The following is a 24,761-nucleotide window of genomic DNA, read 5'->3' on the forward strand; positions in this document are numbered from 1 at the left end:
TGTAAGTTAAACAAATGTATGCTTAATTTGGGGCAAAAAAAGAATATTTATTTTGGTTTTTGTCATTAATTTTAAGAAAATAAAAATAATGACAGCAAAAAATAACCAGTCAAATAAATTATGTTGTTTTTCAAATAATTTTAAACACCCACAAATAACCAGTGAATTGAATTATAAAGTTTTAACTTTAAAGATATTTAATCTTAAATGTTACATTTATTGTAATTTTGTTGGTTTATTGTATACAGTCCATCCCAAAAAAAAAGTACGTAGTCAGTCACCAATTTCTCTGACTCAAAAAGACGAGAGAGGTCGGATTTTTCATCGTTGGTGTACCTCACCTTGACAATAACAGAGGTCAAACGTTTTCTGTAAGTCTTAACAAGGTTTTCACACTGTTGCTGGTATTTTGTCTCACTCCTCCATGCAGAGTTCCTGTAGGGCGCGGATGTTTTGGGGTTGTCGCTGGGCAACAGGGACTTTCAACTCCCTCCAAAGATTTCCTTTGAGGTTGAGCTTTGAATAATGGTTAGGCCACTCCGGTACCTTGAAATGGATCAGTCGTGCCGATTCCTTTGCAGAAAAACAGCCCCGAAGTACAGTGGTACCTCGGTTTTGGAACGAAAATTTGGAGAGTTTTTTGCTTTGGTTTTCGAATGAAAATTGGTATTCGAACACCCTGACCAGCTGACCCAAAACCGATTTGTTATTGTGTGTGCTTTCGAACGTACCCCCGAAAAAAAAAACAGAAACGACGTAACGCGCACAACGCAACCAGTTGACTTACACACTCCTCTGCCCGCGGACGTTTCCCAGTACTGTAGTGACTTTTTTTTTTTCCCTCCAATTGAGCAATATTAACTGCCAATCATGGCTCCAAAGAAGGCAAGTGGAACTGCTGGTGCTGAAAAAAGGAAAGTGGTGCGTAAAGCTGGCAACTTCAAGAAGGATTTGATAGCCGAGCACGAATCTGGTGTGCGTGTTTCTGAGCCATCGAAGAAGTATGACATGGCGAAAACGACGATCAGCACCATTCTAAAACACAAGGATGCCCTCACAGCAAGTGATGTTGCTAAAGGAGAGACCGTGTTGACAAAGCAGAGGCCACAGATCTTGGAGGAAGTCGAAAAGTTGCTTCTTATTTTCGTGATTGAGCCGCAGTTAGCTGGCGATAGTGTCGGCGAGGAAGGGAGGAGATGTCTGATGAGGCTGAAGGCAGGATGGCTGTCTCAAGTGCTGATATTAAAGCTATGCGCTAAATGGAACGACATCCATAATTTTGTAGAAGTTCATCACCTGATAAAGCTGAACGTTGCAGAGCACGGTAAAATTTTAATTATGTTATGAGCCACTTCAGAAAAGTGCTTAAAAGATGGCAGAAACAGATTTGATCTTTGTGGAAAAAGGGGTGGGTCAACCCCACCGAAGACATTTGAAACTTGTTTAGCATTGCTTTTTTCTTTTGCTCCATTAACCCTACCTCTAGTTGCAAGTTAATTTTTTTTTTTACTTTACCTACTTTCCGTCCAAATAAAAAAAACATTTGGTTTGTTTCTCTCCTTCATTATTGCTTGTTTAAAGTGATTCTGCACTTTTGTTAAAAAAAAAAAAAAAGGGTTTACAAGGCTGGGGCCTGAGTGGCTACAGATTCGGCAATGCACTCCCAGCCTAGCATACTCTACAAGGCTATAAATCTATTTCTTAAATTATTTATTTAAAGTATTTAAACTATACATGTATTTCTACTATGCAATTTATTATCAAGAAATGCTAAAAAAAAAATCACAAACTTTTTTAGGCTTGGAACGCATTATTTCATTTTCCATTCACTGTAATGGGAAACTGTGCTTTGGTTTTTGAACAATTTGGTTTTCAACCAGCCTTCTGGAACGGATTGTGTTCGAGAACCAAGGCACCACTGTATTATGTTGCTAACTCCATGCCTCACTGTAGGTTTAGTGTTGTTTGAATGCAACTCCATGTACTTCCTCATCCACAACATTTTAGTTCTATTTTGGTTTCTTCTGACATTCTCCCAATCCTCTTCTGGATCATCCAAATGCTCTCAAGCAAACTTCAAATGGGCTCGAAAATGTATTGGCTAAAACAGGAGGACAGAAAGAAGTTACTGATCTGTGAGAGCCAGAAATCTTGCTTGTTTGTGTCAGGGACCAAATACTTACTTTACACCATAATTTGCTTAAGTTATTTAAAAAAAACAAATCAGACTGTGATTCTCTATTACTTTATTTTCTTTTGGTCTCATTTTTTCACTCATACGCAAGGTAAATCTATGATGAAAACTACAGGGCTCTCATATTTTTTAGTGGGAGAACTTGTAGGATAGGTGGCTGACTGAAATTTTGAAACACGGTATATTATTAAATAGATCATTGTTATGTTCTGTATTTTCCCCCCCAATAGCATTTTTGGGGGAGAAGGGAATTCTACAGTTACTGCTCTGACCACACGAGAGCAGCAAAGACCACGTGAATCTATTCTGTTTGGTTGACTTTTGGTTTTACTTTTACACTTTAATGCTCCGTTTATATTGACACTTTCAAAGACCCATCCAGGTAACCATGTTTTTTCATTATTATTTTTTTATTACAAACATGACACTTCTTTACATTAAAAAACATGTTTTCCGTAGTTACAAATCTATAGCTGAATTAAAATTGAGGGACAACAGGAAGTGATAATGCAAAAACAAGATACATGACGTGCACCTGTCATACGATAACGCAAACCTAGGAACTACATATATACAGTATATCAAAAATACATTTCTTGAGAAGATGTGGGTTAAAGAAAAGCAGAAGCACAGTAAAAATGTCCCAGCTGCTTGCAGTGACGAAAAGGAAGTGATGAATAGTTTAACCCTGAAAGAGGTCCTTCAATTGTCACCGAGGTTCCACAGAAAATGCTGTAGAGTTTATATTTTACAGGGTGTCTACTGTACTTTTGGAGCCTAATTAAATAATTCCTCTTGTTAATCGAGCTCTACTTTTATGGCATTCAAAGCATGCTATAAAAATGTCTTTGACATGTACGCCATTCACTAAATGGCGCTACGTTTAATCCATTCAAGGTATGCAGCCCGATGTAGAAATTCACCAAATATTGCAAATGGAATGTTTTTTAATCACCTGGGGAATTTTATTGTAAATTATCCTTAATTTAATGAACAAATTCCACCAGCACAGCCAAAATGGCTTCCGGTCTGAACGGCACCAAATGCCCACCCAAGGCAGTCCAGTTCTTCCATGGCTAAGAAGCAACTTGGGGTGTCCTGGCACGAGACTGGGCACGGCGCCGTCCACTCGGACCTGCTCCCGTCAGGCTCAAAGAACAAAGAGGAAGCTCCTTCATCTTGAGGCTAAGTCTTTGCCGGCGTGTCCGTTTTGTGGACCTGAGTCCGCTTCAGTCCTGCTGGCTCTGGTTCTGCTTGATCAGCTTCTTTTTGCGCTGGGAGACCAGGTCATAGAAGGGGTCCTTGGTGATGCTCGCCCTTTCAAAATGAAATTGCTTGTTCAAAACTGATACTGCGGTCCCTTTCTATTTATCAGTTTCTTTCAATTGCTGTTGTAAAGTCTTGACTTGTTTATTAATCTCACTTAAATGAAAATAAAAATGATCATTTAGTTGCATGATAATTCTGCACGTCTAATAATTAGCCACATATTGATATTCTCTCAAGAAAGCCAAAGCCTCAGTTTTACTTTCTTGTTTGTTGTTCATTTATATTTGGATGAACCTAAAGCACTGGTTGGTGATTAATAAATCCTGACAAAAAAAAAAAAATTAGGCTTGCCTTACAACTCTGCACATGGTGTGGAAACAGAACACAATTTCAATCGAGTACAAAAACGAGTTTTTGCAATATTCATACTGATGAACGTTATTGGTTTTTTTTTTTGCAAATAGACATCCCAGGGTTTGGGGAAAAAAAATTCTAAATGAGAGAATATCTATTCTTTGTCTTCTACTCTAATTAATATTGGTTGAAAATGATTTTCAATCTTTTTTAATTCTGTTTTTATTCCAGTTTTACACAATGTCCCAACTCAATTGGGTATATATTTTAAACCTTATCACTCAGACGCTGGGATAACATTGGAGCTTATTTAAACGCTTTTTATACACATTACTTTATGGTTAAAAACAGTGTGAATCCATTCCGGAAGTCGATTTGTGTCGTGAATTTTTTGAAAGGAGAAACTTTAAATTTTACAAGTAAATAGCATAATCCTTTCCAAGCCTCCTCAAGCAAAAGCAATCATTTGAGTACATAATACAAAGGACAATAAAAATGACATTAATTTTTATCTTTGGCGGTGGACGACTATGAGACTGAGGACGGCAAGTGACGAGGGGGAAAGAGAAGGCGGCAAATGTTTGACAGCCGAGAGAAAACCTATGTACGAACGTACGCACGTACACAACTTAATTTCACTAAAGTGTCTTGGGGCTCATGATGAAGAAAGATGAATAAACTTGCAAAAAATACAAACGAAAAAGTTCGACTTTTCCAATGAAGGCTAGCTTGTGACAGCGTTAGTGTGATTTAGCCACAGTTGAGTGTTCTAGGGAAACAAAAAGCAACATGGGTAAAGAATGACGTCCCTTCTAGCCAATGGGATGCCTGGAAGCTTCGAGAGCGATAGCCAATGGGAGAGCAGCTCTATTGCGTTTCGCAACCTGAATTTTTCGCCGCTTGTAAGTAAGGTACCACTCAGTTATGACCATTATAGAAACAAATGATGACAAAAATAATTTTAAAATAAAAACTATATACACACGTCGCTGTAACATGCACCGTTTGACCGTAAACACTATACTTCAACATAAGAACTGAAAAAAGTTGTGCTTGAATATGATGCAACTAAACTCTATTGTACAGTATATGGTACTGTAATCCTACATTTGAAAACTTTTGAAAACAACACATTTCAATTTTTTGTTGAAATTTTCAAACGTATAATTACGGTACAAATGAATACATTACGAATGACCCATACTGTAAATTTCAATTTTTTTATTTTTCCACGTAACAATTTGAATGGTTTGTCTATGCCACTAGAGAGAGCGAAAATACCCTCACTCACTCACTCACTCACTCACTCACTCCTCCAAATACCCATTTTTAAAAAATATATGCGAATGCAAAAATACAAGCACAAAAGATGGATTTGTACCTGATGGCATCGATCCAGGAGTCCCTCTCATGGGCGCTGGCAGCGCAGATGGCGTACGACTGATGTTTGCCTTCCACCACGCGGCCGTCCGTCTCCGTCTTGCACGCCTTGATCTTCTGGCCCCGGCTGTTGGGATTGTACAGCTCCAGACAGTACTGGAGGATTTGCAAAACCAAAAGGAGGATTCCCAATCAATAGACATAAAGAAATAAAACGGGTCATACTTATAAAAGAAGGTTTTTAAAAATAATAATAAAGTAAAGCAATGTAATAGGTTACATATATCATTTAAGATTTGAAAAAAGGCACAAGGACACAAAAACAATAAACATACATGAAAAACTACAAATGCATAAGGGTATACAGTATGATTCAGAATAAATGTATAAAAAAATACATGCTTTTTAAAAAGGAAATGTCTACATCCAGGTTGAAAACTTTTTTTCTCGAGTATTTCCACTTTTTAATCATATTTCTTGGACGCCATTTAGGATTTTACTTTTATTTTCAATTTTTTTAATATATCTATTTTTCTTGTCATTTTTATTTTTATTTTTTATTGGTTTTCACTGTTTTACACTTTTTTTTTCTTTTTTCAAATGATTTTAATCATGTAAAGCACATTATCTTGTGTATGAAATGCGCTGAATAAATAAATGTGCTCGTTTTTTCTACAGATAGATAGATAGATAGATAGATAGATAGATAGATAGATAGATAGATAGATAGATAGATAGATAGATAGATAGATAGATAGATATAATCTGTCAATATGTATGTTTAGTAATTGATAAATGTCTTGATATTGAGTCTTAAAAATGGACAAAAATAAGATATATATATAAAAAAAAATATATATATATATATATATATATATATATAATATATATATATATATATATATATATATATATTATATATATATATATATAGACAAATACAATTCAAATGAAAAAAAGTTATGAGGGAATCATTGTCTTTACATATGTGAATAAATGCATATGGTTAATAGTTAAACTAGAATAACGTAAAAAATTATACAACTTAAATGTCAAAACGTATTCATGAATGCATCTCTAAATTAATATGAAAATAATATCTTGAGGCAAACTAAATGGGTCTGAATAAATACATACATTTCAAAATACATAAACATAAATGTGTCTCTAAATGGATGAAATGACATGAAATGTATCCACTAAAATTAAAGTTCAAACATCATGTGACGTTTCCCGGGCATGAACTCGCTTCAGCCATCGTCACAAACAGACTCCTGGTTTGTTTTTGGCTTTTTGTCTCACAGAAGAATCTTCAATGCAAATACAATACAGAGTGTGATTTTAACATCATAACATGCGGCGCCACTGGTTCAATTTTTGGATTTTTTTTTATTTATGGAGAGTGCTCCATTTCCTTTGATCGTTTCAGTGGTTAATGTGCCGTGTGATGATTGCTCACAGGTTTGCGCGGGAAGGGAACTTCTCTGACGCACAGATTCTCCAGAGGGATGATGCCTCTGGGCTCCTTGTCCTGCCAGCAGAAGCAAAAACAATTAAGAGCATGCCAACCCGCTAAAGCGGAGAGTAAGAATAAATCTACACGCTCCTCTTCAAACTGGGGATACAGTTGTGTTCATGTTTAAAGTTATTTTACATTTCAGTCATAACGCTCGCTCCACAATTTAAAGTCCTTCTGATTAAGCACAACCAAAGTTTTGATGTTCTAGTTGGCTTTCTGGCGTTATTGCGGTAACATCCCGCGGCACAAGCCTGCAAACGTTGTTTTTTTTCAGCGGCGTTGTAAAGGTCATAAATCACATGAATGGTGGAAAAGGTTTTAAAAAGATTTACGTTGGCCTCGTCTCTTTACGTCACAAACTAATCAGGTGAGCCAGGGTGTAGATATTTGCTTTTATTTGTTTGAGAACTAACACTAAGTATCAGACGAAATGTCTTACAGTGGTGAACTCAAAGTAGTAGAGACAGTTGTCAGTCAGGATGAACCATCGCCTCTTCCACGTCTTCACTCGACCTCCTTCAAATAAAGAGAACATTTTTTTTAAATGCTTATTTCACACAATGATTAAGATTTGTTGATTTTTTTTTTCACCGAGTTTAAGAAGCCATCCTTCTCTGTCGGGGTTGAAGAACGTGTGCGTGAGGTCGTTGCCGTCGTCCTCTGGAATTTTGAATGGCTCATTGCGAATGCTCTCGTACAGTTTCTAAAACGACAAATAAAAACTAATTGTAATGGAGACAAAATATGTGATGCATGAACGAATGAACAGACACGAAAGGAATTAATGGTACGCGCAACTGGACCACGTGAATATTTTGTTGCTGCCGTTCTTCACTGTTTCCAAATGAACCCTCCACTCGTGTGCTATCCAACTTTTTGCCCCGACTGTTTCAAGATCTAAGGACCCCACGGCTGACCCCACCCCTCTCCCCTCCCCCGCCCTCCACGTTTACCGAGAGCAAATCTGCGGGCAGGTCGTGGCCATTGTTGATTCCTCTGTTCATGGACATGAATCCGTCCAGCGTGGTCTTGCTCTTCACGTTGGGGTTGTGCAGGCTGGTGTTCAACATGATGATGGCGAATGACAGGATGTAGCACGTGTCTGGGGCGGAGTTACAGAAAGTGACATCATGTGGACTCACGTGCAGCCACGGAGGAACAGAATTCGCACCGGCAGAAGTGAAAGTCCCGAAAATAATCGCTTTTTGGTTAAAGTGGACTCATAGGGTGACCACTCTCTATTATTTATTTTTTTGTCATCATTTACTGCCACCTTTCACAATAGGAATAAACAGAATGCCTACAAGTAATCCATAATAAATTGACACGAACATCACACACAAGCTCACCGGTGGATTGGAAGACGTTAGCGTTGCAGTCGCAGTATCGAGCGGCGAAGGCCTCCATCATACGGTCGATCTTCTGGGCCTCGCCGGGGAGACGGAAACTCCACAGGAACTGTCTGCCGGGTTCAAAAAATGAATTTGTAAAATGTGGTGATGTCATAACGTCACACCGTAGCGTCGTGTCACGTTCTGCCGTCAGCGTAAGCTGACATTGGAGCGTGTTAGCGGGACTGACATCGGATGAAAGTCAGACATCAAAGTCAGTCTGGTAACAAAATATGTAACCACAGCCTGACATAAAAAAAAAAAAGATGACGTCAAAACCTCATATCACATTACAGAGTGACATTACTGCCTGATGTCATAGTCAAAGTGGGCTGACGTCTGGATTTTTTTTTTACAGATCAACGATTCATTTTCCATTCATCAATGAATAAGAGATTTTAACGCTCAACATGTTTTCATAAACTGGATATTATCTCAAATTGAGGGTGCAGAAAATGCACAATATAATATTATTTGGATTCAGTTGCTGGTTTGTGTTGTAACATGTCAGAAAATAGCCCAAAATGTTGATCATTGTCAAAGTCAGTAAAAGCAGATCCATATCTTGATTAACACAAAAGATAACAATCAAGGAGTATAGAACTAAAATTCCAAGGATTTGGACAGTCTTAATTTAAGGTCTGTATACAGTCAATTCTCTTGGTCTGGCATTCAAGTCTGATATCAAAGCTTTACATCCATCCATGACCATCAAAAAGATGACGTGAGAACGTGCCGCCACAGACCTGAGGGCCTGGACCAGGTTGAGGTCGGAGAACTCGTGAAGTTCCACAAAGGCCTTTAAGGTCTGCAGGTGGAGTTCGTCTCTGATGACAAACAAAGAGAACAGGGAATTATTTGACTCTTCGTCTTCACTTTTCACCCAGAGAGAACCTTAGAATGAGCAAATCTTTGAGGAACCCTAAAAATAGCCAAAATGTTCCAAATACGGCACGTTCGGCTCGCAGATGATGACCGGACACTGAAATATTTCACAACTTGGCATGATCCAAAATTGAAATCCTTCCGCTCTCGTCACCTTTCGCCCAGGAACTCCCCGATGGCCGTCTTGTTGAGGCCCTCCTCTTTGTAGAGGAACTCAGCGATGCAGCCGGCGTTCCTCTCCAGCAGCTTGTGTTCCACCAGGTAATTGATACCCTGAAACACACACAGACACGCAAATATCTGGGTAGCAAATACACAAAATGTCTGGGACGAGTTTGTCATTGAAGGACGCCTCCAAAGGGCCAAAATCGCAGACTTCGCGTGTGTTTTTCAACATTCCTTCTGTCGGTCGGTCCGCTCATAAATGACACACCTACCAAATTTCATATTAGGAAGGGACACAATATGGAGTGGAATATATACATTGATTATGCCATGATGCAAACTTAATATAGATTTTTTTTTTTCCAGATTGGACATTTGGCCCCAATGTAAATGCAACACATTCGTGCAATTGTATGTCAAGTGAATGTCAATTAGTTGTGTTTATGTTTGATTTAAGTCTATTAATCACTGATATGACAAATGGCAAAAAGCCTTGAGGGAGGTCTCCTGAGCCTTCTTGTTTGGGTATGATTTCATCTCCTGCTTGTGTGCGAACGGGAGCCAACTTCTGTTATTCCAATTCCCTAACACCACATCCTGTTCTGCTTTCGGATGTGAAAGGAAAAAAAAAAAAAACGCAAATAAAACTACTGAACAACTTTAAAGAGGTACAACATGTGGACAAAAGTATTGGGACGCCTCCAGGGACCGAAAAGTGACAAAAATGATTTGTTTTTGCCTTGACAGCCGTTAAAGCGTCAAGCGGTGGATTTTCAGGCGGTCCACGTTTCCAGTACGCAAACATTTGTGTGAGTTAACTCACAAAAAAGTTAACTTGCGGCAAGTGTGAAGGAAACCACAAACTCGACGTCATCGTGCCAAACAGGAAGTCCTTGCTTTAGCAAGACGGAGGTAAACAGATGCGACCCCTTTGCAGAAAACCATTCGGTCCACCACGGGGGACATTTTGAGGCTCACCTTCTTGGGGTCCATGTTAAACTTCTTCTTCCCATTGGAGAACTGTTTCCTTTCCTTGCTTCTGCTGCTAGAAAACACACAAAAAAACATTGATGATGAGTTATCTGATTTTGCGGTCACGCTGTTGAAAATCTGGAGTTATCCATCTATCTGGTACAGGATTATCAAACAAATTTTTGTCATGGGTCACATTGTCGTTATGGTTTTCCCTCAGGGGGCCGTTGCGGGGCTGCAATATCTTAATATTATCATTTTTGAAATGACAATTTGAAATTTTGGTACAGATCTGAACAGGAATCACGGAAGCTGACACACCATTTGAAATCATGTGGCAGACCAGATTTGGCCCCCGGGCCTTGTGTTTGACACCTGTGATGAGTGGTTTAAATTTGAATGGCAAAATCTCCAGGAGGATTTTGTCTTTGAAGGACACCTGTGGGAAAAAATGCCCAAAATGTCCCCAAAATAGGCGCTTTGACAAAAAAATGGTGCACTTCCTGTGTCTGCACAAAGGACATGTCCACAAAAATTAACTCTTAAGAAAAAAAACAGTGAATTGCGCAACCGAGTCAACTTTTGTGAATCTTGTATTAGACACCTTTACCTTTCCTCAGTCTCAGCCAACTCGAAGCTGAGAATCTCGGCCATGACACTGTCGATATCCACCTTCAGTTTCTGCGCAACCAAGGAAAGGTTTTTAAATTGAAATTTCCCTTTTTGCGTGGATTTGTCGGGTCAAAGATGGGATGCCGTAGTACCTGGATGTCATCCAGAAGTCCTTTCTTGTACCTCTTGATCCTCTCCAGCTCCAACTTTTCGTCCGCTGTGAAGTCTGACAAAACTGCCACACAACAAGCGACGGAAAGCAATGAACATTTATTTTTTTTATGCCGCGTTTCATGTGCAGTGTGTTTGACATGATTAAAAGCATTTTAATTGGTATTCTTCTTCAGATATTATTAATGATGCTCCATAACTTTGACGCCATTTTCAAAGAGAAATGGTGGTGGGGAGAAGAACGTTCTCTTGAGGAAAAAGTGACTAGAAAATGTGAAAAAGAAATCTCCAAAATGTCATCACACTGAATCATACTTTCGATATGACAAAGGATTGTTTGGTCACAGATTGTTGAGGTTTTAGATATTTTTACCTATCATTATATCTCTGTGGATCAAACATCTACGATAGTTTTCTCATCACTGTGTGTGTACATATATATATATATATATATATATATATATATGTATTTTTTTCGGCTTGTCCCGTTAGGGGTTTCCACAGCGTGTCATCTCAGATGAACGCTCATATTTGTTTGGCAAAATGGAGGGGAATGGGTTTTTCAAGTATTCATGTTTGGTAACACAAAATGCTTGTAATATATCACCGTTATCATTTATGATAGATGACAATCTGAAACTTTCACCAGATTTTCACAAGAATCATGGAAGTTGACACACTAGATTTGCCTTCACGAGCCACACATAAAATCATGTGGCAGCCCAGATCTGGCCCGCGAGCCTTGAGTTTGACACCTGTGGTCTAGATGTTTTGTCGCAGTGTTTGTGGTCAAATATCTGTTGATATATATATATATATATATATATATATATATATATATATGGCGGCAGGTCCCAGGTTCAATCCTGGACCCGCCTGTGTGCAGTAAACTATATATACTATAAACTATAGTAATTATCTTTTTTTCTTTTTTTTTTTGTGGGTGTAGGCGTGACCATCGGATCAACACCGCACTTCCTCTTCGCGAAGAGACGACGAGGCACGCGCCCTTCCTGTCTGCTGTTTGTGCAACACGCATGCATGATAAGCCATCGAAGATGTCGCTTCACAGTAGGAGAAAGAAGAAGCATTGTTTAAATAGTCGCCACATGGAGGAAATGACACTACACCAGGTTTTATTTGGCAAGGGTCCAAAAAGTGAGGGACACTTCATCAGTGAACAGCATTAGAAAGTGTCTTTAGATTTATGACTGGCACTGGACAGATGAAAAAAAAAAAAAAGTCAGCTTGTATGCTATAGTAAAAATGTATCAACAATGGACAATTTATAGACAATACAGATAAAAAGAATGCTTCTATTTTTTTGCAATTAATATTGCTTTTAATGGAAAACATATCTTTGCATGCTATGTTTACATTTCCGCACCAATTCACTCTTTAGGATGAATTGACTAAAACAAATATAGGATTTCTGTTTGGAAATTAATGCGGAATATATCTAAGAACGATTGTTTTAAATTAAATGCAGCACAAACAAAAATGAAATTTTAAAAAAATGGTGTAATTTTAAACTTAAAAAGCTGTGACATAAATCAAGTAACATTTTTAAAAGAATCATAATTTTAAACAAGACAAAGTTTCCAAAATAAAATTAAACAAGTCAACCATGTTTTATTTTAAACAATACCAAATTAATTAAATATAATCTAATAAAAATACAATAAATTAAAGTTTTAAGCAAAAAATATATTGTAAATGCATGGAAATATTGATAAATTGTATTATAGATGAAAATGTAATGAAAATGAAGGCACATCAAATATTAAAGGTCTTAATAAAAATAAAAATAAAAAAATATTAAATATAAAATTTGTCATTTTCAAAAACAAAAGATACAAAACATAAAAAACAACAAAAATCTAATACGAAAAAATCTTTCTTCTGAATAAACAACAAAATGATCTTTAAAATTATTTTAAAAATAAAAATAGGCAAAACATAAAAAATACATAATTTTTTTAAATAACGTTTCAAACAAGTCAAACGAAACAAAAACAAGCACTAACAACAAAAAAATTAAATAAAAGTAGACTTACCCATTTGGCTGTCAGTCATGAGCTCAACCAAAATAAATGTGCAAATGAACAAAATCAAATAGCGGCGTGAGCTTGTGTGGATGCTGTGTCAGCATAAAGTCTACAAAGTGAATGACTTGAATGACTGACGCGCATGAACCCCGCTGCTTCCTCTCCTCCATCTCAAGCCTCCATCCGAAGAGGAAATCAGACCTTCAAGATAAAACCCTTGATTGCGTGACGTGAAGCAGGAACACGATGAGCTGCCACAGGTTGTCTTTTTTTTTTTTTTTTTTTTTTTTTTTGTCATAGCACGTCATGTTCCAGCAGCAACATCTGCAACTTCCTGTTCTCGGCGAAACAAAGCAGGGAAAGATACTGTAGACAGGTAAATATGGTGGATATAAAAAGTCCATACACCCCTGTTTAAATGCAATGTTTATCTTATTTAAAAAAAAACTAGACAAGGATAAATCATTGCCAAACTTTTCACACCATTGTGAACAACAACCTGTTGCTCTGTTGATTTTTTTCCCCATCAGTCTTTTATAAGGGGAAGTAAAAATAAAGAACAGAGATAATATGGTAGCGAAAGTGTGCACACCCCCTGATAAATTGGACGTGGCTGTGGGCAGAATTAAGAATTCATATCAAACTCATATTAAATTGGAGCCAGCAGACACCTGACACCATTTAAAGTCGGGCCAAGCGATAGGGATTTTGTTCTTGTTGTTTTTAAGACGATGCTGATATTTGGAAGAAAAAAAAATCTGAAATCGAATTTAAAAGAATGTATGCATGTCTTTCAGCTTGTCCCGTTAGGGGTCGCCACAGCGTGTCATCTCAGATGAATACTCATATTTGTTTAGCACAGTTTTTACCCCGGATGCCCTTCCAGACGCAACCCCTCTGCATTTATCCGAGGAGAGAGCTGGAGCCTATCACAGCTAACGTCAGGCGAAGGCAGACAACACCCCGAACTGGTCGCCAGACAGTCGCAGGGCAGATATCGACCCCATCAACGAGTGGGAATGGATCCCACGGTGTCTGCATCAAAGGCAGGCGTGTGTACCACTAAACCATCAGTGATTGAATTTAAAAAATTAATGAATTATAATGTTGGTCCCAAATGCAACAATAGCAAATAGATGAAATATAGGCACAACATTTGACTATTTTACCGTACAGTAGTTTTTTATTGAATCTACTTGTCTGTCTAGATCAGGGGTGTCAAAACAATTTTTTGTCGCGGGCCACATTGTAGTTCTGGTTTCCCTCAGAGGGCTGTTATGACTGTGAAACCATAAAACTGTTTCATCGCCTCATCCTATTACACACTAAATTTATGAGCTTGTTTTGGAATCAGAAATCAAGGGGTGTGGGGTTTTCAAGTATTCATGTTTGGTAACACATAAATGCTTGTAATATATCACCGTTATCATTTATGATAGATGACAATTTTAAATCTTTTGTCCAGATTTTCACACGAATCATGGAAGTTGACACATTAGATTTGCCGTCACGGGCCACATAAACTCACATTGCGGGCCAGATCTGGCCCCCGAGCCTTGAGTTTGACACCTGTTGTCTAGATGTATTGTCGCAGTGTTTGTGTTCAAATACCTGTTGCATACACTGTGAGGATTGATGCTTACCCCAACTATGGCTTTTTTTTGCGCTGTGATGAAATGCACTGCTGACATATTGTGATGAAAGTTGGCGTTGTCGTCACGATGCCACCTCAATGGTCAAAATGTAACCGCCAGTTTGAGCAATCACATTGGGAATTTAAGAGCACGCACGCCACATGTTCATTCTTATCACAGAATTTTACTTTGAAGAGATATGATAATAGTGCGTTGAAATTCGTCTGGGGGGAAAAAAAAATCAACACCATCACGAAGAAAATCGTAGGTGTCAATAAACTGAAGGGATTTCGGACCAAGTGATGGCTGGGGTGCCACCTTTTGGTTGTAAAGACAAGTTACACATTAAAAATCTTGGTGGTTTATCTTTTTTTTTTTTTAATCTATACAGATGCCTAGACTTATACCTAGACTTTGTGTTTTTCTTTCTTTAAATTGTATTTAATATACAATAAACATCTAACATTAAACAATCATAATAATATTGTATTAATGGCCAGAACAGTGAATGACTGGTTCGCACATCTGCCTCACAGTTCTGAGGCCTGTGTGGAGTTTGCATGCTCTCCCCGTGCCTGCGTGGGTTTTCTCTGGGCACTCTGGTTGGCAACCAGTTTGGGGTGTACACAACACAAAATTTTTAATAATATCTACCATACAGACATATTTTTATAACATTTTATATATTATTTCATGTTAAAATAAATTGTTTATATGGAACCTTTTGCATTTATCTGTGCGTGTGTGGGTGTGTGTGTGTGTGTGTGCATGGCAGCCATAGAGGAAGTATGACACAAGTGACTGCAACATCTCACCAGAATTCATGCACACAAACGCACACACACACATGCAGATGCACAAAGTGAGAAGTGCGCATGTGTGTGTGTTTCAACTTCCTGTGCTGTCACAGAGTTTGCTTGTGTGCGTGTTCAGTGTGAAACGAGGCAGCATGCAGGCCATCAAGTGTGTGGTCGTGGGAGACGGGTATGATTTAAATTTTTTAATTCGGATGAATTTCCTACTGCATGATTACCGATGTACTCGTAAAAACGTGTGCAGCGTTGGTGAGCGTGGGGCCAACCGTGACGTGTCCGTGATGAGTGGCTTTAAATAACCTGAGCTTAACTTGTACATGACAGACAAATGTAATGAGAGGCATAATTGGTAAAATCAATTGATCACCTGTTGGTCTAACCGGGTACTAGTCCAGAATGTCCTGAATTGAGAACAAATTGACGCCGGTTGAGCCGACTGTGTGGGAACATTTTGGCCAACTTCCTTTTCTCGTCGCGACGTCGGCTTTGTAAGAAACGGTTCTCGGGTGGGTTTGGTGCGGAAGAACAGCAGGTGGGGCGCACATCAGATGTCAGAAAATGGCGGACAAAAAAAAAATCTCCATGTTGTAAGTAAAAGAAGCTTCCTGCCAATACTTTCGTCTGTATGGTTTTTATTTTGTATCAAAGGAACTCTTATTTAACCCTTAACGTTTGCGTATATTAAATACAATTTAAAGAAAGAAAAACACAAAGTCTAGGTATAAGTCTAGGCATCTGTATAGATTAAAAAACGCCGACTAACCAAACAAATAAGCGAGCAACTCACTTACTCAATAAATGACTCACTAACCAACCAACTAAATAAAGTATGGATGTAGCTAACTGACTTGAGAGTTTAACCCATTCATGGGCAGCGTGGCAATTTTTTGCCTTATTGAGATAAATGTCTCCTAACACGCCACAATCAAGGAAATAACACTTTTTTTTCATTTATGGTTAAGTTATATGATAACTTTACTAATTTATAATCTCGTCCCAAAAATGGGACGCTGCCCGCGAGAGGGTACTTGTGTTTTCTTAGTAGATTGTCCAAAAACCAGAATCATAATCAGATTAAAACACTTAAATATTTTGATATACTGAAGGACATAATGCGTGAAAATCATGATGTCCCAAAAATGGGACGCTGCCCTCGAATGGGTAAACTAACCAACAAACCAAATAAGTCCATGACAGTAACTTAACGGAGCAACTGAAGGTCTAACTGATCAACTGATTGCCTACCTACCCAGCTAAGAAAATGACTCAGGAATTAAAGGTCTCAGTAACTATTTAACCAACTGACTAATGAAGGGTCTGACCCACTAACTCCCTAATTGACAACCGAGTTAAAAAGCTAAATTACTGAATGACTGATTAAAGGTCTCATTCACAACCAACCTAATTAACCAAGTGACCAAAGAAGGATCTTACTGACTACCTAGTTAAGAAACTAAATGACTGATTAAAGGTCTTACTGACAACCACACTACCTAATTAACCAACTGACCAATGAAGGGTCTGACTGACTGCCTAATTGACTACCTGCTAACAAACCAACCAACCAACCTAATTAACCAAGTGACCAATGAAGGGTCTTACTGAATGCCCAAGTGACTACCTAGTTAAGAAACTAAATGACTGACTGACTGATTAAAGGTCTTAGTGACAACCAAACTACCTAATTAACCAAGTGACCAATGGAGGGTCTGACTGACTGCTACACTACCTGCTAACCAACCAACTGATTGACCGACAGACTAAAAAACTAATTAGTGGGTCTAATTGGCTACACTAACTACCTGGTGAAGCAAATAATGACCAACCAAACTAAACATGTAACAGATGAACTAGCAAAACGACTGACCGATTGCCGGACGAAGAAAGCAACTTTTCAACCAACTAACTCAACTCACACGCTCACAAAAACACAATCGCTCACTCTAAAATGCACCAGGAGTCCAATTTTGTGCACTAAAATCGCAAGACCTTTACCATGATTTTGACCGTTCTAAAAGATTGTCCATTTAATCGTTTGAATGACATCGTCGATTTGCGGACTCACTCAGTGGGATTTAGCCCCCAAAAATGATCATTTATGAAAGTCCTAAATCATGACCAACAACCCGAATGGCGACACGAGCTCCTTGGCAGAGGTAACACAGTGACGGCAAGCGTACCCCACTTATTGAAGAGCGACTCTGTGCGGATGTTGCTGAAATAAATCAACTAAAAAATAAGTGTTGATAAGAGTTTGTGTGTCAGGTGTGACTACAACGTGTCAATCACACCACTTCCTGTTTTCACGCATTTCCTCTTTGCACTTGCACACACACTTGAATTTTTGAAGTCATGTAAGCATGTAGGTGGTTGTGTGTGTGTGTGTTCCAGGGCTGTGGGGAAAACATGTCTGCTCATCAGCTACACAACCAACGCCTTCCCGGGGGAATACATCCCCACTGTGTGAGTACACACACACACACACACACACGTACACACACGCACACATGCTTCAAAGCTAATAGAGTTCTTGCACTGACACACAAAATGAATCATTTCAGGTCAAAAAGGCAGCTTTTCAACGTTTAAAAAATGCTATTTTGCACTATTAATGATGAAAGAAAAATTTATTTTTACGTTAATAGGCTAGAAATTGAATTTTTCTTTTTCAAATTGCCAGAAATGCTTTATTTTCATGAATAAGCAAGATGCTTTATTTCCCCACGACAAAAAAATAAAAATAAACGAGTTTTTTTTTTTTTTTATAGGTCATAAAGGGTTTATTTTTTCATTCATAGGCAAAAAATAAATAAAAATCTGAATTGGGTATATGTGCTTAAAAATCAATGTGGTTCCTGTCATGACCTGAAAATCAATTATTTCAACAATATGAGGCAATTTTGACCCCTGATACTTTGCGCTTGAATATCAATGGGGTTCTTGAAATCAATAATTTCAGGCTTAAATTGCATCTTTTTAAACATTTTTGGACAACTCACAAGTTAAATAGGCAAATTTCCCCCTAAACCTAGCTACATTCAGTGCTATATACTGTATAATAAAACATTAATAATTGTACTGTAAGGTTTTTGTCCTGACATCCAAAATGAATCATTTCAAGTTTCAAAATCTTCCGTCCTGTTCTTCTTCTTTTTTTTTTTTTTTTTTTTTTTTGTTGCACACCGATGAGCAAATGTCATTTCATATTAAAAATGAATAGGGTTCTTGACGGGCCACCCAACAAGCGCTCCAATTTGACCACATAATTTTTTTTTTTTTGGGGGGGGGGTGGTGTCTCTTCAGCTTTGACAACTACTCGGCCAACGTGATGGTGGACAGCAAGCCGGTCAACTTGGGCCTTTGGGACACGGCCGGCCAAGAAGACTACGACAGACTCAGGCCGCTGTCCTACCCGCAGACGGTATACACACGCAAACACGCACACACACACATCTTATCACAGCCTCGTGTGTGTGTGTGTGTGTGGTGTGTGTGTGTGTGTGTGTGTGTGTGTGTGTAGGACGTGTTTCTGATTTGTTTCTCCCTGGTGAGTCCTGCATCGCACGAGAACGTTAGAGCTAAGGTGAGTCTCGCATGCTACAAGCTAATATTGACAACCCCGAGTCGAAGGCCCGAACCTTGAAATCTTCATTTCAAACCATTATTTGGATTTTAAAACTTAACCCTTTGAACCACAACACTGCCTTGAAATCTTTTTTTTTTTTTTTTTTTTTTTTTCCAAAACCACTAACTTGAATCTAAAACCTTAACACTGTCTGGAAACCATTCTTCTGAAACATAATTCAGATTTGGAACTCTGTTTTTTCAAAACCATGAACTGAAACTGTTACCCTGTTTTGAAACCCTATTTTTAAATCACAACTCCATCTTGAAAACCCAAATTCAAATCCTGAACTTCTCTTTCTCCAACCGTGACTTGAAACTGTACTTTAAACAGACTCCCAAGAATAGCGGTCTTAAAACCTTAAACCTAAAGCCTAACCACATCTTGAAACCCAACTTTCGAAGCATAACTCTGTCTTGAAACCTTATTCTAAACCACCAATTGAGATTTTAAACCAGAACACTGGCTTGAAAGCCTACTTTTTAAGCACAACACCGGCTTGAAACCCTGATTTTAAACCTTAATTTCAAACCCTCTAACCTGTCCATGAAACCCTTTTTTAATACCCTAGTCCAGATTTGAAACCATAACGCTGAAACCCTGAAACACTTAGCCTGTCTTGAAACCCAACTTTTGAACCCTAACGCTATCTTGAAACCCTAAACAGGCATTCCAAACGCTAACCTGATTTTGACTCACATGTTTGCGTTGTCCCTCAGTGGTACCCCGAAGTACGGCACCACTGCCCGTCGACGCCCATCATCCTGGTGGGCACCAAACTGGACCTGAGGGACGAGAAGGACACGGTGGACAAGCTGAAGGACAAGAAACTGGCGCCCATCACGTACCCCCAAGGACTGGCGCTGGCCAAAGAGATAGGTGGGTCCTGCCGGTCATGCCAAGCAGATTTCTACTTGAAACCTGACACCCTAACCCTTTTCAAACCGTAGCTTGAAATGCTAATCCCTGTTTAAAACCTTATCTTGAGACACTAACTATAGTATGAAAACCTAGCAAAAAAAAGCCTCAACTTTGAAAGGCTACCCCTGACTTGAAACCCAAAGTCTGACTTGAAACCCAAATTTGAAGCCTTCATCCTGACACCAGCGGCTTGAAACTATACTTTCATCTTTCACTTGATTAAAAAAAAGGATTTCTGTGTGTTTGTGTTGCAGATGCCATCAAGTACCTGGAATGCTCTGCGCTGACTCAGCGAGGTCTGAAGACTGTGTTTGATGAAGCCATCAGAGCAGTTCTTTGTCCTCCACCCACCAAGGTCAAGAAGAAGCCCTGCACGCTCATCTGACCACAGGTGACAAACACGCGTTTTATCATTTCATTAATTCATACGACAGGACGGGCTGATTTTTTTTTTTTTTTCATCAATCAGTGGCATCGACGGTCAAAAATCCATGTTAACTGGGAAGGCTGGGAGTGAATGCGTTTTGAATAGGCACAAGAACATTAACATCATATTTCCATTATGATGAAAGACAGTTCTTTTTTTCTTGTTAATAGGCCAGAAAATGATTTTTTCTTCATTAAATTGCCAGAAATGCTTTATTTTTATTAATAAGCAGGATGCTTCATTTCCCCATGACAATAAATAACAATAATAATAATTTTTTTCATCAATAGGCCCTAAAAGGTTTATTTTTTTCACTAAAGGGAAAAGATTTTTTTTTTTCTGAATTGGGCAAGAAAAGCTTAATTTTTACATTATTATGAAAGAAAAACTTAATTTTTCCCTGAAGAAGCCAGAAGATGTTTTACATTTCCAGTTTTTATAAATAATTTTCTTAAGAAATACATGATTTGTCCGTTATTGGGCCAGGGAAAAAAAAATTAACAGGCCAGAAAATGTTTTTGTTTTTCACTCCATGGACAGGAAATGTGTTTATTTTTTTGTTTGTTCTTTGTGAAAACTATTCCTTTTTTTCCAAAATTCTGCATCATTTAAGCAGGAAAAATCTTTTCTTTTTTTTCAGTATGTGGTCCAAATTGGCCAATTTTTCTATTAAAATCCTCTTTTTTTTCTGTTACCAGGCCCCTCCAAAAAAAGTGACCGTCTGCCTTCATCAAAGAACTTCATGGACCTCCAACGAGATTCTTGAACACGTGTACAAAATGTCCAACAGCGATTAAGTGGATATCAAGCTGTGTTAATACTTCTCGCTGATGCTCAGTCGAATGTCTTTGAAAAATGTTATTTGTTGTGATTAAAATGGGATGGGGAGGGACTGCACTTCTTCAGGTGCAAGTTTATTCATCATCGTTATGAGAAGTGAGATGATGCCGCCTCTCATTCATCTCAATGCATCCCTGCCATCTGCCAGCAGTGCAAGTGACCTGCGAAGTGATTAATAGTGCATATTGGCATAGCCTCAGTGTGTGTGTGTGTGTGTGTGTGTGTGTGTGTGTGTGTGTGTGTGTGAATGCTAACGAGCACAGCTTCATTGCGACAAACAAAATTGTGTAGTTCCTAGATCATTTTTTTAAAATGAAACGTTTTATTAAGTTGCAATCATACAAGAACAAAGTAAAAATATTTTTTCCTGAAAAAAAAATAATCATGTGACAAAAGCAATATTTTTGAGGGGGGAAAAAAAGTACATTTAAAAAAATAAAGTATTCTGTGACGAAAAAAAATGGGTATGAGAATAGAGTATTTCAGAGATGAAAGTAGTAATAGTCTCAGAATAGCTTTTTGTTTTTTTTTACTGTACAAAAAGTCTTGTTTTCTTACTTAAAAATTCTTAAATTTTCAAGATGGAAAGTTTTGGATTTTCTAGAAAGAATTTGCAACTTTATAACAAAAAAAGTCAGAATCTTAAACATAATATTTTTGGGGGAGGGAGTAGTAATATTACAATAAGAAAAAAAAGTAATAGTTTATTGGTAAAAATGTTTACATTTTTGAGACCAAAAGTTGTGAATTCCCAAGAAAAATTGGTACTTCTGTGATAATAACCTTATGAAAACACAGTGGAGTATTTTGGCGGGGAAAGTAGTAAAAGTACTGGAATAGTAGAGGAATTTTCTACTTGATCTTATTTTATTTTTTTACATTTTCTAGTTTAAAAGTTATCAATTGTCTGGAAAAGTACTTTTATGACAAGAAATTTGGGATGGTAAAAGAATCCTTTTTTTTTAATTGAAAAAGTTCCTTAGTGATGTTTCGAGAACAGTTGTATATTTTGGAGGGAAAATTTACACATTTTAAAGAAAAAAAGTATACTTTTTAAATCAATTACAATGAGAATAAAGTTGTATATTTTCATTGTGCTACAAGGTCACAATGTACACCTTTAAGAAAAACATTCTTAATATAAGACACACACATTGCACATAAAGATGTTAGATAATTTTGATAATAGTTGTTTATTCTTTTTTTACCCCACCCCCACCCCTGAAAAGTTGCAGATATACCTGAATAAAAGCCGCAATTTTCTAAAAATAAAAATAAGCATGTATAGTTTGCCGTTTCGGATCACACTCGCTAGCCTACACGCCTTTATTTATCAGAAAATATCTGGATTAAGGCCCACCCTGACAGATGACACCCCCACCCCAATGTGAAGGCGGCTTGCAGTCATTTTCACCAGTCAACCAAAGAGGAAGAAGCGTAACGCTTCATGTTCACTTGCAATTTGTAGTCGAGTCAATCGGTCAAAAGGAACACCTGCGTCACGACAATTGGAAACCACAAGGGTTCTTGCTAAAACCGGTCTGAAGGATACTGGAGGAAAATGGTGACAAAGTCTGTAGGGTTCTAACGTGCCACCAAAATCGTGTAGTTTAAAAACTGCTTCAAGTTATTAGCGTCAGACAACCAATATAAAGTCACGCGAGCAATTTTTTTTTCTGTACGGATACAAGTTTATTCTGGTGACATTACTAGTTTGAATTTTCCTCCAAACAATACAAATAATAACGGTAGACAATTTGAAACAGACTATGCTTGGGGATGGGGGGTTGTTCCCCAAGATAACTTTTTTCCCCTGTGAAATATTCTGTACACTGAATAAAAGCGGCTCCTCCTCTGCATTGAGAGGAGTCAGATGAGGTGGCTCACATCGTGGACACCAACCTGGTGAGTCGTTCCGAGCGCGTCTGTGCATGTCCGCTTAAACTGCTGCAACCCGACCTCGGCCGAGCGCCAGATAGATGGTTGAATTTTTTTTCACCTTGAAAATATAAGATTACAACTTTTCAATCTAGATAATATCCTACTTTGTATCAAAAATATACAATTTTACTCACATTAAGATTAGTTTTTTCTCTAAAATATGGAAAAACATACCTTGACAATATACAAATTCAATTCCACAACAATGCACCATTTTTACTGCAAAATATGCAGCGTTTTTTTTTTTTTACAAAAAAATATACATTTTTCCTTGAAAATATCTTTAGTTTGAGGTAACATGCTGACTTTTTTCTTGAATGTCCACAATTTCTTGTCTAAAATTACTACTTCTAAAACTATTTTTTTTTCAAAAATACCCACCTATCTACATGATTCTCTACATTAATTGGACCTTCTAAATTGCCCCTAGGTGTGATTGTGAGTGTGATTTTTTTGTCTCCGTGTGCCCTGCGATCGGCCGGCAACCAGTTCAGGGTGTACCCCGCCTCCTGCCCGTTGACACCTGGGATAGGCCCTGTGACCCTCGTGAGGATAAGCGGCAAAGAAAATGGATGGATGGATGGATGAATACAATTTTTCTCTCAGAAAATATTTGTTTCCCCCTCTAAAACATAACTTATCTAACGGACAATAATGACTTTAATCTGGTAAGACAATTAAGGCTCAAGTCGAGATCCCTTCAAAGAATCTCGCTGCCGGTATTGATCTGGAGCGTGTGCGGCAAAGCTGCTGCTGCTGCAGTGGTACAGTATCTGTAGCGGCTGGGTTGATACTCTATTAGCATGCCAATTGCGTGTGCGAGCGAGTGTGTTGGGAGGGAGGGACCACCGGAGCGAGGGTAATGTTTGGCGGAGGCTCAGCACATCTTCACCGATTCTCACGGTTTCCCCTACAACTCGTCTTTCGTCACAGGGACTCAAAATAAAATCAAAGGTAATAGTTCGTTTATTTTTGTCAACTTTTGTTGAACATGCTGGTGGCTAAAAGGTGAGTGGAGCAGGAAATGGTTCAAATTAGATCATTCCCACATTCATCAACAGTTTCTTTTTTAATCTTTTGTTTTAAATGCATCATCTGGTTTTATGTGTATATTATTTGTTTTATTATACATTATTTCTCCGCTTTCATTTTTGTCTCAAAAGTATTTTATCCATTCATAAATGTACTATCCAAGTGTATATTATTATGTATTTTTCAAATGTATTTATTGTTATTAATCTATAAAACATACATTCTTGTACTTGGTAAACATTTTGAATGATTCAATTTATTATGCTCTTATAATGGATGCATTTATGATGTATACTCATGTCTTGGAAGATATGTTTTACATTACATCCATGTTGGTATTGTATTATTTTTATTAATTTATTATATTTTTGATAACTTACCATTATGTTCTTGAGCTTGCATGCTAGCATAATTTAAAAAATATTATTGCATATATATTTTGTTTTTGAAAATCGTTTGTTTCTATTACATTATTTTCTTTTTTATTCAGTCTACATTTATTCATTTTTTTAAATATTTTATATATCTTTATTTCGTTGATATATGAATGGGATAAAATAACAAAG

The 24,761-nt window shown here is 37.8% G+C and overlaps 2 protein-coding genes across 5 annotated transcripts; one reads left to right on the forward strand and one right to left on the reverse strand.

The window, feature by feature from the left end:
* Positions 1–2,620: 2,620 nt before the first annotated feature.
* Positions 2,621–19,804, reverse strand: cyth4b (cytohesin 4b). Of its 3 annotated transcripts, XM_061828769.1 has the most exons (14): positions 19,734–19,804; positions 12,970–13,294; positions 10,894–10,976; positions 10,740–10,810; positions 10,136–10,202; positions 9,147–9,265; positions 8,854–8,934; positions 8,066–8,178; positions 7,670–7,818; positions 7,308–7,419; positions 7,156–7,232; positions 6,657–6,728; positions 5,199–5,353; positions 2,621–3,511 (listed from the first exon to the last, which is right to left on the reverse strand). In XM_061828769.1, the coding sequence occupies exons 2-14, from the start codon at positions 12,986–12,988 to the stop codon at positions 3,424–3,426; spliced, it is 1,206 nt and encodes a 401-aa protein (XP_061684753.1). In that variant the 5' UTR covers positions 12,989–13,294; positions 19,734–19,804; the 3' UTR covers positions 2,621–3,423. The 3 variants fall into 3 exon arrangements, with proteins under 3 accessions (XP_061684753.1, XP_061684755.1, XP_061684754.1); XM_061828771.1 differs by lacking the exon at positions 12,970–13,294 and having other exon boundaries at positions 19,734–19,768; XM_061828770.1 differs by lacking the exon at positions 19,734–19,804 and having other exon boundaries at positions 10,136–10,199; positions 12,970–14,948.
* Positions 15,441–21,279, forward strand: LOC133505599 (ras-related C3 botulinum toxin substrate 2). 2 transcript variants are annotated; one of them, XM_061828772.1, is made up of 7 exons: positions 15,444–15,578; positions 17,801–17,872; positions 18,713–18,830; positions 18,930–18,992; positions 19,754–19,913; positions 20,210–20,346; positions 21,081–21,279. In XM_061828772.1, the coding sequence occupies exons 1-6, from the start codon at positions 15,448–15,450 to the stop codon at positions 20,338–20,340; spliced, it is 675 nt and encodes a 224-aa protein (XP_061684756.1). In that variant the 5' UTR covers positions 15,444–15,447; the 3' UTR covers positions 20,341–20,346; positions 21,081–21,279. The 2 variants fall into 2 exon arrangements, with proteins under 2 accessions (XP_061684757.1, XP_061684756.1); XM_061828773.1 differs by lacking the exon at positions 18,930–18,992 and having other exon boundaries at positions 15,441–15,578.
* The last annotated feature ends 3,482 nt before the right edge of the window (positions 21,280–24,761 follow it).

Source organism: Syngnathoides biaculeatus, chromosome 9 (assembly GCF_019802595.1).
Source record: "Syngnathoides biaculeatus isolate LvHL_M chromosome 9, ASM1980259v1, whole genome shotgun sequence".
In the NCBI taxonomy this organism is placed as follows: domain Eukaryota; kingdom Metazoa; phylum Chordata; class Actinopteri; order Syngnathiformes; family Syngnathidae; genus Syngnathoides; species Syngnathoides biaculeatus.